Source organism: Nilaparvata lugens, chromosome 1 (genome assembly GCF_014356525.2).
Source record: "Nilaparvata lugens isolate BPH chromosome 1, ASM1435652v1, whole genome shotgun sequence".
NCBI lineage: Eukaryota > Metazoa > Arthropoda > Insecta > Hemiptera > Delphacidae > Nilaparvata > Nilaparvata lugens.
The window spans coordinates 49,839,232-49,855,031 of record NC_052504.1 but is presented as its reverse complement, the minus strand read 5'-3'; the positions used below and the strand labels follow the sequence as shown (position 1 = coordinate 49,855,031).

The 15,800-nt window shown below is 34.9% G+C and overlaps 1 protein-coding gene across 2 annotated transcripts in view; it reads left to right on the top strand.

Annotated features, from left to right (window-relative positions):
- The window catches only part of LOC111045130 (E3 ubiquitin-protein ligase RNF19A), a 145,438-nt gene that overhangs the window by 124,939 nt on the left and 4,699 nt on the right, over positions 1–15,800 (top strand). For both annotated transcript variants that reach the window (XM_039435784.1, XM_039435791.1), the window contains exons 10-14: positions 7,577–7,772; positions 9,603–9,753; positions 12,267–12,426; positions 14,293–14,487; positions 14,948–15,096. In XM_039435784.1, coding sequence (XP_039291718.1) covers positions 7,577–7,772; positions 9,603–9,753; positions 12,267–12,426; positions 14,293–14,487; positions 14,948–15,096 — 851 coding nt within the window. The remainder of the gene's footprint in view (positions 1–7,576; positions 7,773–9,602; positions 9,754–12,266; positions 12,427–14,292; positions 14,488–14,947; positions 15,097–15,800) is intronic.

Here is a 15,800-nt window from a genome sequence, read left to right as displayed (position 1 = left end):
TGTCTCTGGTATAGTGCCTTCCTTGCAACACTGGTGATGAGAAGATTCCTGTATCTGGTGTTGTGGTTGTGGTTTCTAGTTTGAAATGTTATTGGGTTCTTGTGTAATCTGCATAGTATCTCCTTGGAGTAAAGCTGTCTTGCATCCATCACGTCAAACTCATTGAATAGCTGGTATGATGAATAGCGTTGAGGCTTCTGGTTGATGACCCTCATGATCAGCTTCTGCACCCTGAGGAGCGGTTCAATGTGCAAGAAGCTTGCACCTCCCCATCCCACAATCCCATACAGCATGAGGGACTGCGCTAGAGAGAAGTAGACAACCCTTAGACATCCCTTGTCGACCAGTGTCCTCAGAATCCTGAATCTGTAGATGGTCTTCCTCAGTCTCCCGCATAATTCATTGAGATGATGATCCCAGCGCAGAAAAGAGTCCATAGTAACTCCCAGGTATTTCTGTGTCTGTTTCCTGTGAACTGTGTATGAAGTGTTATTCCATTGATTCTTGATTACTATCTCATCTCCTGTTGGCTCTCCATGTTGAGTCGCCGAAAAGGTCAGAAAGAAGGTTTTCTCATGGTTCAATGTTAGCAGATTTTCAGCCAACCAGCGAGACACCCTCTGAAGTCCAGTCTCGGCTTCTCTCCAGGTCATCTCCCAGGTCGGTTCAGAGAACAGTATAACAGTATCATCTGCAAAGGTGGTGATTGATCCATTTATTACCATGTTGCATAATGGATTTATGTAGAGAAGGAAAAGAATTGGTCCTAGTACTGTTCCTTGTGGCACTCCAAACTTTACAGTCAGCTTGTTGCTTATACATCCATTGACTCTGACACATTGTGTTCGGTTTGATAGGTAGCTCTTGAAAAGATTCCATGCGACTCCTCTTATTCCATAGTTATCAAGCCTTGAAAGAAGAATGTCATGTGACACCATATCAAAAGCCTTCTTTAAATCTAAGAATACTGCTAATGGTTTCTCTTCAATGTTTATTTTATCGGCAATCTGAGTGGTCACATAGTGGATAGCATCATTTGTACTGCGACTAGATCTAAAACCATATTGGTTTGGCGATAGGAGATTATTTTTTTCAAGAAAGGTGATCAGTCTTGTTTTGATACACTTTTCAAAAATTTTTGATAATGTACTGAGTAATGATATGGGCCTGTAGCAATTCATATCTTTCTTATCTCCTGTTTTGAAGATTGGACAAATGACAGCTTCCTTAAGACACTGTGGAAAAACACCTTCCTCAAAAATTCTGTTTGCAATATGTGTTAAAGGCTTGGCAAGTATAGTATTATTCTGTTTGAAAAAATCTGGTTTTAAATTATCGAGTCCAGGTGCACTATTAGCTTTAAGACTATTAATGATTTTTATCATTTCGTCCTCACTGACAGGTGTAAAGAATAATGACCGGCAGACTATCTGATCAGCTGCCGCATGCTCATCTGCGCCATTACAATCGCTATTTAGAATGTCCTGGGCCAGTTTTGATCCAATACTAATAAAAAATTCATTGAAAGAATTCGCCATATCTTTATCATCATCTCCCAATTTCAATTCTCTCCCTCCCAAGTTGATTTGGTGGATTTGTGTTCTTGGCCGTTGCACTTCGGTTATTTCTCTTAGTTGATAGAGCTTATCAATTCAATCTTATCAATTTAGTTGATAGAGCTTATCAGTTGATAGACTATTCCAGGTATAAATCTGATCAAAATCGTTGGAGCCGTTTTCGAGAAAATCGCGAAAAACCCTGTTTTTGACAACATTTTCGCCATTTTAGCCGCCATCTTGGATTGCATTTGATCGAAATTGTTCGTGTCGGATCCTTATAGTGTAAGGACCTTACGTTCCAAATTTCAAGTCATTCCGTTAACTAGGAGATGAGATATCGTGTACACAGACGCACATACACTCATACACACACACACACACATACAGACCAATACCCAAAAACCACTTTTTCGGACTCAGGGGACCTTGGAACGTATAGAAATTTAGAAAATTGGGGTACCTTATTTTTTTCAGAAAGCAATACTTTCCTTACCTATGGTAATAGGGCAAGGGAAGTAAAAAATACTTCTTTACTATGACTTCAAAAATCTGGTCCGCCATATTGAATGCAACTTTATTTTTTTTAATGGGAAGGTGGTCATGCGATACATGATTTCGATACGAAATTTCAAGAAAAAATTAATGGCGAAAACCACATATCGATATCTCAAACCTTTTCGAAGATATTCACGTCTTTAATCAATACTATTCAAAGCAGAAAGGAGAGAAAAAGTCCGAGAACGGCTTCATATCTCATACACAAAGGTAATTTGATGGTGGGTGTGGCTTTTTCTCTCCTTTCTGCTTTGAATAGTATTGATTAATAATGTGAATATCTTCTGAACGGTTTGAGATATCGATGTGCGGTTTTCACCATTCTTCTTTTCTTGAAATTTCGTATCGAAATCATCTATCGCATAACCACCTTCCTATTTAAAAAAATAAAGTTGCATCCAATATGGCGGTTCCAAGATGGCGGACCAGATTTTTGAAGTCTTGGTAAAGTAGTATTTTCAATTTGAGTAGGTTCCCCAATCACACCCACAATCAAATGACTTTTGTGTATGAGATATTAAGCCGTTCTCGGGCTTTTCACCCACCCTTGTATATTATTATATATTGGAAATTCCTTTTTTTCTCAAGAATTTTCTCATCCATCAAGATTTTCCCAGCTATGCAATTAAGCACACACTTTTGCTAATCAAACAACCCTAAACTAATAAAATATTCATTCTCTACCATAGTTTGTAAGATTATAAAGAAAATTCACATGATTTGCAAGTTGTGCAATCGATCAAGTGCTTGAACTTGTTGCTTTTTTGCTCAGAATTTTCTCTGAACTGATAAGAGAATGTTTGAACGGGATGTTATCGGGGATGGTGGAGGTGTGGAAAAGGGGTGAGCCATTGAAGCTGGCATGATTATAGTTAACAATGAAATATCTGAGTTGGTGTGGGGGCGGTTGAGTTTGAAGCGATGAGAGATCTGTTCTGAACTGGCTGAGGGGAGTGGAGTGGAGCGCATAATGACAAGCGCTCTTTTTCGGTTTAATGAAGTGTAACTCCGTCCGCCGCTCTGTAAAGGTCACCCTTTGCAACTTCACTCAATAGACTTGTTCGCCTGTATCATCCGCTCGATTCTACCAGGTCCCAGATATATTGCAACGTTTACGTTTACGAATTATTTACATGTGCTGCAAGCCCTACAGAATGGCAATGGAAGTTTGAAAGACATTTTTTTTTGAAACGTATTTTAATTGAATTCCATTGTAAATATTGATCGTGGTTTGACATTTTATAAGTGGGCGTGCACGAAGCACGAATTTATCCATAAAAGTTTGATAAAAAAATGCACCCTGAAAATGTATTTTAATTGGATTTTATTGTTGTAAATTTAAAACTTGAGTTGAAATTTCAAAAGGGAATGTGTCCCTAGCAAGAATGTATTGATAGCATGACAATAATTTGATGAAATGAATTATCGTGGAAATATTCGAGCCTCATCACTATTATGATGTTCAAAGGATTTTTTTATAAATTAATGTATTCATTCTATTGTTGTAAATATTAAACCTAGGAAACAGTTCCCCAAACGCCACCATATTCATAGAATGACGAGAAATTCTTTTATGAAAAAACATAGAAAAAAATTGTAAAGAATTTATTTTTGTTATAAAGGAAGCCGTTATTTCCTTTTCATGCAGAACCTCTCCATGCACCCTTTGGGTGCAGAGAAAACTACCAATAAAAGCCCATAATAAAAAAAGCGTTGTTTACTCAAATGTTACTCCGATATTATTACTGAGGTGAATGATAAATCTACTTTGAGGAATGTTTATGAATGAAATATATTAATTTTCATGAATAATGTCTCAAAGTCTTTGCAATTGCATTTTTGTTTTATATCCTTACATTTTTATCTTACTCATAATGAAGTCTCCATGACTTCTATGTTTATTCATTTTGTATCATCAATGCTTTTCATGTAATTCAAGTGGATATCACGTTTAAAACTTTCAGCTTTTGGATAAAGTTTACTAACTTGACTACTAACAGATCGTATGTTGAAGAAATTTTCTGCTAGAAAAAATATTCATAGAACAAACTCCAATTAACTTGAATTGGATCCTGTCTACATCTTCCTCTTAAAACACTATACCCTTTTAGGATAAGGTTTTTCTTTTTAATGCTAAAAGCATACCAGGTATAATCTTCTAGAAAATTCTCCTCACTTCGCGCTCTATATTTCCAAGGGAGTTGTAATGCTGTTCCAAATACGGACCTCTCTCACATAAGTAAGCTCGAATTATAAGCTCAAACGGGGGGAGATCAGCTTTTGAGCTTATAAGCTTTGATTAAGCATACTCTTATAAGCTCTGGGAAGTTGGAATTCAGGTGCTGCGGGGAGAGGTAATTCCCAACAGATGGCTTTACAAAAAATGCTCGCATTGCTTTTTCGAATTTGCTGTTCAAATATCCTCTGTTGATGAGATCAACACGAGTAGGTTTTCATAAAGAAATGTATTTCTGAAGAATCCCTGTCTAACAGTGTGGAAAACATTTTTCCACCCTTTATAATAATTCCCATTGCGGTCCTTTTTAGAGGTTGGAAATTTCGTTTGCGGTTCACATGAAAATTTACCTCTAGAATTGTAGAATTAATTTCTAAAATATCGTTGAAGCAACTTTCTTTTTAACACAAACTAAATTTTATGAATTAAGTTTTTAATCTTAATTAATCTCGTTTCTATCAATTTTTATAATCATATCCTTCATACGCCCGCATGGAAAGGGTGTAAAACCTTCATGAGCCACAATTATTCACTTTTTAAGATTTCGAGTCCAAAGTGATTACCTATGTTTTCATATCACTGTCATCAACGTCAGCTTTGATCGACAATATTATGCTAAATGACGGAAAAATTCATTGATACTATCATACAAAAATGTATATGTTATCAATAATTAATTTTATCTAAAATTAAAAATATAATTATTATTTGTTTCCACACAGCATCTTGAGACAGAATTTACTCTTAATATTGAATAAGGATCAGGCAATTATATGCTTGCTCTTGAAAGAATCAATTGAAATCTAGGATATGTCTAGGGTTACCAGACCGCTGTTTGTCCACTGTTTTTCTGAGTTTTCCGCGGTGTTTTGACTCTTTTTGGTCAATGTCTGTTTAACCGTGGAAAAAATATGATAATCCTTGCCTGATATCTTTCAATCCGAAATTTACATCTTGATCAAGACATTGTAAAAAAATGCATTGTGGTAATGTAATTGGATGTTAGTTATGAAAGCTATTATTTGATGATCATGCAATATTGTTAAAGTACCATATTAAAATAAATTCTCATTGTAGATTATTATATCAAGATGAAATTGTTTGAGGCTGTGACTAGGGCTGGATACAGTTTCACATCAATGATTGTCACCAGAATACCTGGCAGTGATCAATTTGTGTGGGTCTCATCAAGAGATGCAATCCTACTCTAATGAGGATGTATCATAATGGGCAATATAGATCATCATAGTGAGTTACATAACATCTTACTCACTCAATAGTCATATTATATTATGTGTGTGTTGCAGACTGGTCTAGTGCCATTCATTTTATAATGCTTCCTAGTCAAGGATATTATACTGAATAAATCTTGTGTGAATACATCTTTCAGTAAACTGTCACGTTTCATGCTCAAGCACTTTGAAGAGAAGCAAGCTACAAGATATAGGCCTTTTTCAACCTTCATTACATGTTATGAAGCTTACAAAGGAGCTCCCTAGACTCTAGACGTTAAGACGTCTTTTGATATCATGTATGACACATGAGTTGAAGTGTACCATACATCTTAACACTTAACCCAGACTAGCAATTCAGGTTCTATGAAAGGATTTGTAATCTCAAACAAGGTTAGATTTGAATCAAGTAGTGTTTTACGCACATATGGAGATATAAATTGAAGCATATCTTTTCAATAAAAAATGTCAAAACTCTATAATAGTACAAAGAAATCGAATCCGATGAAAACAACCATGTTCCCTTTGCGGGAAAAAGCATACGGTACCTAACTTAATTTCTCGTGCAATTATTCTGGAGAATAGTTAGTCTACTTAATTTAAAAAATCAACCTTCTTGAGCTTCCTACAGAATGTTCCGAAACCTCTAAATTTTAGTCTTTTCTTGAGTGTTCTGCAATTTTCGCCAAATCCAGCCGTAGCACAGAAAAAATCATTTACACCTTTCTTAGCTAATGATGTTGATAAGTTGAGCTCAAATTCAATTATCTGTCTTCAATTAGGTCCCAGTTCTAGATTACAAGTTTCAAAAAAGGAGTCAAATTTCCGATAAACCCGAAGAGTTTCAGATTTTAGAATTTTATTGACTTAAAATACGAAGTCTGGTTTTTCTTGCCTTGTTCTAGTTTTTAATCTCTTTATTGACTTGTATTTTGAATTCTTTTTTATGGCATTGTTTCTACTCTTCTTCAATATCAATCTGTATTGATTTCATGAATAAATGAATATTATTTTCATAGAAGACAAACCACTTTCTTGGTGTGGGATGCGAATCTCATCATTGTGTGTTGCTTAATCTCAATCTGTATTTTTGTAAATGGGATTCCGATTTATCAAAACTTCACCCGCCTTATACGTCTTGATAGTTCAATGACGAGAACAAGTTGATTTTGCTGCAGCAGAATAAGGGCAGTCGACGTTTGTTTCGTGACTGAATTATTTTTTGTAGAATAGAATAGAATGACTGCCTTTATTTTTTCAAGAGAGCGAAGCTTGTTGTAGTTATAATAAATATAGATTGATTATATTCATTCATATTCTTATAATAATTTCTTGGTTATGTTCATGATTTTAGACATACAATTAAATTATTTGATCCTCAACTTTATCCAATGAATTCAGTGTTGTCTTATCATCTATTAGTACCAGCTAGCACTAGCAATGATTATACTGTAATTTAATAGTACTAATAATTGTACTACTAGTACCAATAAAAGTACTATTTTAGTACTAATAGTAGCCTACCACTAGTATCTATTAGTACCAATATATTCTCATGATTGCGTGCTTTTCTAAACATATTATTCTAATAATGTCTGGTCTATGTTATGATTTTCGACATTGAAATATTTGATTCCCAACTTTATTCAATGAATTGAGTGTTGTCTTATGGTGATATCTATCTATAGTAGCCTACTAGCTAGTATTAATAGTACCAATAATAATTAATGTACTAGCTGTAATATAAGTATTAGAACAAGCTGGTACCAATAGATGGTAAGACAACACTAATTTCTTAAATAAAGTTGGGAATCAAATATTTTAATTTTATATTTTAAACTTATTGTATATAATAGTACTAATAATTGTACTACTAGTACCAATATTAGTATTATTAGTACTTATAGCGCCTACCAATAGTATTATCTATTAGTACCAATATAGTCTCATGATTGACTTGCTTTTCTGAACGGCTTGTTTGGTGTGTGTTGCAGGTGCTGATCTCGCCGGTGTTGGCAGGCCTGGCGGTGGGCATCGGAGTGCCGATCCTGCTGTTCTACGTGTATGGCGTGGTGCCGGTGTCGCTGTGCCGGTCGGGCGGGTGCGGCGTCTCCACCTCCAGCGCCGGCGTGCGATTCGAGTTCGACGACGAAAACGAAATCATGACAGTCATGGCCAACAAACCTAACGGTGAGTCTCCGACCATCTTATCAAATAGTGTTGCAACTGTTGTATTTAGTTTTCGAGACACTCATGAGATATTTACATACAATTCATGCATTGAAGATTCTTATAATACAACCACTATCACTTGCATAAACTACTATCACATGTATCCAATTAGTTATCTATTGAAATTGAATTTAATCTTTATTCATAATAAGGGTTTCATAATTAGAATAAGTTTAGTATTAGCAATTTTGAATGTATAATATAACAATTATGTATATGTTTTGTCAATAAACTCCTCTGGTTGCAATTCATTGGCAATCAGAGAAATTCTTCTTCTTCTTAGAAAGTACAAGCAATATACATATAAAAAACTTGAAGAAGGTTCCTCACATGTGCAAAGCCTGTGTGTGAGGAACGAGTTCTCTACAATTCCATATACTTAAATATACAATGATAGATATGATAATGATAAAAACACAATTAAAGAACAAAACAATTTCAACCATTAATAAGCACTAAACCATATCATATTACGAAAACAAAAGAAACAGAGCAATAATAATTATTAATTACAATATAATATTTCTTACAGACGTAAAATGATAATAATTAATGTTTTAGGATACTACAAGTAATTAAACCTAAAAGAGACATCCCCTAAAAGAGATTAGTTATCTATCAATGTCAACTGCATTAAATGCTATTTAGAATTGGTGCAGTCTATAATTCAGACTATGTATTCAGATTTTTGAAGCACTCGTGAGATATTCACATCCAATTCATGCTTTGAAGACTCTTATAATACAACATTTGCATAAACTATATCACATGTTTCCTATTAGTTATCTTTCAATGTCAACTGCATGAAATGCTGTATGTAGAATTGGCGAAGTCTATAATTCATACTATGTATTCGGATTTCAAAGCACTCGTGAGATATTCTTATCCAATTCATGCTTTTATGACGAGATAATATTCACATCCAATTCATGCTTTGAAGACTCTTATAATACAACATTTGCATAAACTATAATCACATGTATCCGATTAAAAACAACTATCAATATCAATCATATTATATTTCAATCTTTGTTATCCTATTTTATTAAGCGAGCAATTTCTGTATTTTTATATCTGGTTATTTATTTATATTTATATCTGGTTATTTATGTTCAACGGATTTCGAAAACGGCTCTAACGATTTTCACGTAATTTGGAACATAGTAGGTTTATGATATAAAAATTCGATTGCATTAGGTCTCATCCTTGGGAAAACTCGCTGAACGACATTAAAACGATAATTCATTCTTTGAAAAACAGATGATAATTTCGTCGTCTGTCGATAACAGAATATGCATGTGCCTGTGTGGGAGATCAGCTGTGTAATCAATTAGCTTACCGTATCTCGCGAGAAATCTAGAAATTTTAATTGACTCGATCAAAATAAACTGATTTGTTGACATGAGATGGTATATATCATAATATTCAAAGTTAATCATTATTTTACAGTTCTAAGTGATTAGTGAGGGTTATTTTGTTATTCAATTTGGTATGTAAACAATCTAAATTAGGACTTTCATGTTTTCAAATATTTGGACTAAAAATTTGACCTGAATTCAAGTGTATGGAACATAACCTACTTTTTAGAATAGTTATAGTGTATAAATCAAAATTCGGGGAAGAAACAGTTTTGGGCTGTGCCTGTTAGTCCTTTCCCAATCATTTTAAAGAATTGAGTTCTGTTTATCAATAAATAAATAACGAGCGAAGCTCGGTGCCCCGATATTTGTGTGTAAATTGATGAAATTGCCATTATTGTGTAGTGTTTTATGGTGTGTTTTGTGGCAGATGGTGACACAGTGAGCCACCCGGGAGGCAACCCGAGCATAGGGGAGGTGTCGCTGTCGCTGGGCAGTGGCAGTCAGCTGGGCGAGAGGGACGCCGATCGCGAATCCGCCAGTCTGGCCGGCCTCACCGGAAGCATAGCTGGTGCAAACAGGTCAGTGCCAGTACCACCATCGACATCACAGATAGCATCCCATGGTATAGGTCGTTTATGTTCCAAATTTCAAGCCGATTACTGTCGACTGCTGTCCTATTACTGTTTTAGCCGGGTGAGAGTGAAAGAACGGCACAGTACTAGCTTCTGGTTCTATACTAGCTTCAGTATAGCTTCACGATAAAGAACTACTGTAATGAGGTCCACGTTATAATGGCAGTGGAGAAAGATTGGAGAGCAACGTTGCCGATCCTCAGTCTTGTCAATGCCTTCTATAGACGGTAGCTGATACAGGTTTATTGATGTAATATTAACTGTTCATTCTCATTTAAAATGATCGATTATATTCTAAGCAAGAAATTATATTTTTCAATAATTCAATAAACACTTTCCATAATTAAGATGAAATGTAATTAATTTTTAATTCTACACTGTTAAAAGACGATCTGGCAACAGAGCAAAGCGAGAAAGAGATAGCACTATCCGCTTTGATCAATGATAGACAAGGATAGCAATACCATTGGTAATCAACACTGCCATTATAACGTGGACCTCACTGTAGGACTATATCGGCTTGAGTTAACAGTGAAATTGAAAGCATAAACGTCCTATACCATGGGATATCTTCTCATGCTATCTTTTCTGTTTGGTGCCACAGACAAAGTGTTACATTTTAACATTTATATTATAAGGAGTGATAAGCATGGGACACTGGGCATATTCCAAATCAAAATTCTATTTATACAATTCACAATATTTACAATGATAAGTAATACGAAAATATGGATCGAATAAGGAAATATGTTGGAAGAGATGGAATGCAGAGGTTTGCGAGAGGATGACTGGAGAGATAAGGAGCGATGGCGGAGGGGGTGCGAGAAGCCACTCTAAGTTGCAAAAAAGTAACAAGATAACAAAATCAAACAGCTTAGTGAGATGCAAAATAATAAGCTACTAATTATTAACTAATAACTCCCAGCCGGAGCGCGGAGGCTGCTAAACCATCCTACTGGGGGTGCAGGGGGCGAAGCCCCCTGCCGAGCGCGAAAGCGCGAGTAACTATTATACAAAAGACAATAATGCATTCAGTCGATCTTCAATTTTTAAGTATCAGTATTTTATCTATTTTTCTCATATTATAAATATCATATTTCCAAAAAATGTGTACCAGGACAAAATTTGTGAATCAGTAGTCTAATAATAAATTTCACTTGCTGAAAGTACAATACTCTATTTCGTCTGCAAGTAGTGTGAATATCACTTGATTTATCAATTCCTGGAGAAGTTGAGAATGGATTTTGCAACTTAGCTATTTTTCTGAGGCCGGTGCATTCGAAAATATCCAAAGTCGACTAGGGATTTTATATAAGTCATCCAATATCCAAAAACAAAACCACAAATGTTTTTCTTCAGATCAAATAGCAGAAATAGAAGCCAGCCAGCTGCACTGGTATCTCCAAAAAATAATAGATTTAAATAGGCTGTTTAGGCACAAGACCGATGTATGTTTCGTATTTCGTAAAATACAGCAGATGCCGTGAACCTGAAAAAATTACATCTAAACCTGGGGTTTCGTTTGTGTGTAAATGCTGTCATCGACCACGTCAGGGTGAGGATCTCAGATTGGGTAGATTTCAATTTGTCTAAATAACCTAAAAGATTATGTTCAATTATGTTTTAATGGGGGAGGTTGAGTTTATACGTTTTTATACTTTTGAATAGCAGTATGTTGATATTATTAGAAATGTTCGATTCTTGAATAATAAACACAAATAATGAAATGTTATTTGATCAGCTGTTTTAGCACATTTTAAATTTGGACAGTATGAATGTCAACAATGCATGTCGTCGTCGACTGCGGAAATTTACGCACAAACGAAAATGTACGCTTAACTAGATTATTTGTAAAATCGGCTTCACACGAAACGGCAAATCCCGAGAACGGCTTCAAGAAAAAGGAGTTTTTATAGCTCTTCACATTGCAATATACCAATATGTGAATCCTCCCATAAAGAACCATTGATATCATTTTCTTGCAGTCTGCCAATGTTTGAATATTCTCATCCCATAATAAATTATTATATTTCTACTCAACATAACAGAAGAACAAAAATTGATTGGAAAGCAGGACTCTACTATCGAGTAACAGTAACTAACTATAACAGTAACTGCAAATCGAATATTATAAATTTGAATAATTTATTGCAAAACAATCACAAAAGATTAAATTGGAAATTGTACATATATACAATTTTTTAAAATACAATAAATTCAGAAGTCGATCTTCAATTTTTAAGTATCAGTGTCTAAATTACATCCAGTTCACATTTTATCTATTATTCTTATATTATAAATATATTTTCAAAAAAATGTGTCTAAATTAGATCCATTTCACATTTTATCTATTCTACTTATGTTATAAATATTATATTTTCAAAAAAAAAAAAATTGTTAGAGATTATCTTTCTCTATTCCTATTTCGTTGTACTTGACCGAATTTGTTGGTGATTCAGACTGGACGTGCAAGCAGAGGTGGCGTCGAGTCAGCGACTGAGCATGAGCAGTGAGACGGCGTCGGCGACCACCTCGCTCTCTCTCTCCGAGGACAAGTCACTGGCCGACGATGGAGCAGCCTCTACTCGTGCCCTCGCCGGATCTGTCCTTAACTTCAAGGTAAATAGAAAAGGTTTTTCAATTCAAAATGATCTATTTCGTTTGAAAATATATACAGTATATTATATTATATTTACATGCGGGGAAGGTTGGGATAGGGTCAACATGCATGTTTTGTCATCAGCGAGAGGCTTTCAACATAAAATAAACAACCAATAACTTTAAATAAACCACTGGAAAATTACAAATAATTATTATTACCTATAGAAATAAAATTCAACCTCAGATAGAGAAGAAGAAATAAACATCAAAAAATCGGAGGTACGAAAACCTGATATCAAAAAATTTAGCTCGAAGCCTTTTGCTGTTAAGACACAACAATTTATGGCCACTTGTGTATCGTGCTTGTCCTGCCGTTAGTGGTCTGCCTAATACATGAACAAACCTTCAAAGTCAATCTATTTGACCATTCATTTTCTTATTTCAAGATGACAGTTTAGAAGTTGAATACAGTTTACTTAACATCATATTCCATATTCGCGTTATATTAAACTATTTGAAACTAAAGAAACGCCCAGAGAAAAAGAAAAGGTACAAATAATAGACACCATATTATTATACGTTTCGTTCGCTGGTTACATTCATGTTTCAATCTCACATAAAAATGGTCTTATCCTTTTGATTTACCTTGCTCTGGTTAGCCACTTACATGATGTTTTAACGGATATTTACGATTGACAGGTGATCAGATTTTGACTGCACACCTGCGTTGGAAGCTAATAGCACTAACCATCAGGGTTTCAACTGTTTCACTGTCGATAATGTCAGAGGAAACGTTTTGAAATTAATTTTAATTGAATGATATTCTTAAGAAGAGAATTACATTGTATAATATCAAAATTGTATAGAGAAGGTTCCTCACACGATTACGTTACACTAGTGGATGGCGTTAGTATACTAACATCTACTGTTTCCTCTCAACATAAACTTTTATATTGAAAAGTTGATGATCTGTACAGGTCAAATCAATGGTTGGGAAAGGATTTATACAAAACTGTTTCTCTTGCGAATTTTCCTATTTACAGAATATCAACACGCATGCAGCTGTAGTGAAATTCACTTTCAACTGTCAGCATTGTTTGAACGTGAAACATTGATATATTTTATAAAAGAATACTGATAGTTTAAATTGAATTTCACTGTCTGACCGTATCATCACTGTATTAATTACTATAGTGTAGTTTGTAGCCTAATTGAAAGTGGAATAACTCTACATCAGTGGCGGCTGGTGTAAAAATAGTTAAGAGGTTGCAAATATCAATCCTAACTTTCATAGTGAATAAGAAAGCAATAAATACGGATTATTAAATTGTCATTACATAGAACTTGAATTATATCATTTTTTCAACAAAATTCCAAGTCACTGTAAGAGATAACAAGGAAATGAATAAGTTACAAGATTCAAACAATACATTAGAAATAGAAAGTCCTGATATTATAAGCCTGGGAATACAATAGCACAAATATATTTTTTTTACTGCCGCTTGTACTTAAGCGCTCACGATTCTATGCGAACGCAGATTCTATGCGTTCTTTCTTCGGACCGCGCAAATTCAAAATGTTGGACTATCTGTTCTGGCTTTTTGCTGTACGAATTTTGCCGGAATTAAGAAAATAATTTTACCATCAAATTGAGGTTTTATTAGGATGTTTTAAAAGAGGAAAGTCTCTTTCTATTGTCTTATTTGTTGGGGGTTGTGCAACCTTAAGAGGAGCCGCCACTACTCTACATTGGTCAATTTATTAGGGAAAATTTAGGAACAGAAGAAGTTTTGTACCAGTTTTTATTGCAATATTGTTACGTTTGTAACTTGAATGATGTATAATAAGATGTATAACAATAAATTGTAATAATTGTTTGAGCAGATAGACAACGGCTCACTTTCCAACTACCGCACGGCGACGGGGAGCAGCAGCACAGAGGGGGGAGGGGCTACCCCCACCCCATGCGCAGGAGACTTGCGCAATGATCCACTCGAGGCATCACTCAGCTCACTCGAGGAACTCGCCTCAGGACTCATGCGTCGAGTGGCGAGGAGGCGCTTGCCGCTTGATAGACAGGTCAGCCAGAATGCTTTACAATTATTATAGAATAATAAATTATAAAATATACTGTATTAAGTAGTGAAATTTACCTTATAAGGTCAGCTTCGATTAACATTGATTTGCCAACCTTGTCCCACTTTAGACAAAGCTTATAGCTCTATTTTATTATTCTACCTCCGCAAAATTGCTAGCTTGTTTTTAGATCATGTGGAAATATAATGAATTACCAAAATAAAAAAATATTTATTATTATTATTAATAGTCTATTATTATGAAAATAATGTATGAATTTTTACAATAATCATAAAAAATATATTTTTATGAAAAATAAAATATACTTGATCACTATTAACAAGAATGAACAATTCATATTGTATCAGATACTGAGAAAACTTTTATCAAAGTTATAAACAAGAAACATTGTTATTAGCAGATATATTATCTTGAAATTTATCAATTATTTTTAAATTTGCAGACAAGTGATAGCGGTGACGAGGTTGGACTGGAGAGAGTTCGATTTGACGATAATGTCAGTTTCATAGACGCCGAAAGAGGACACTGCAAATCTACCAGAAAGCATAATAGCAGTACTGAGCCCAGTGCTAGTGGAGCTAATTCATCAAGGTTCGTAGTGCAAGTACAATAGATCCATCTAGATAGCCTACGGTACACATTGTCAAATTTGAAAAACAAATAATTTTAGAGAATATGGGCTACGGGGAGCGATATTGGATCAGAGAGGTTGGAGAGGAGGATGTTGGTATAGATGGGCCTACCTAAGACCGCTATGATCCCTCTCTGTCCTCTCTGTGTGTTATATTAGGAACCACTGATCTTAAATAACTAACAGAAGAAACCACTGATCTTAAATAACTAACAGAAGAAACCAATGATTGAGGCAGCAGTGTCCTGTTTAATTTTTTGGTGGTTTTTAATACGTCTTTGATTTTAATTATAACGTCTTTGTTTTTAATATACGTGTGTATTCTCAACTTACTGCCAACCTAACAAAGTGACAGCACGTAAATCTTGTTTGGAATCATCCTCAACTTACTATCAACCTTACAGAGTTAGAAGAGGTTTGACAAAGTTTTCTTAGAAACCATTTTCTCATAATGTCTATATCTCTATATAGGTCGTGATTTCCTTCTCCATAATAAGTAATATTGATTCAGTGTACAAGTCCCCAGTTATGTCTGTTGAAGGTGTTAGAACCATATTATGACTGTCACTTTTATGCCGGCGCCACACTCTTGCCGAGTGCGTACAAATGACGACGAGCGCGAGAGTGTGGATGACTACTATGCTACCGGTTGTCTTCACTTGCT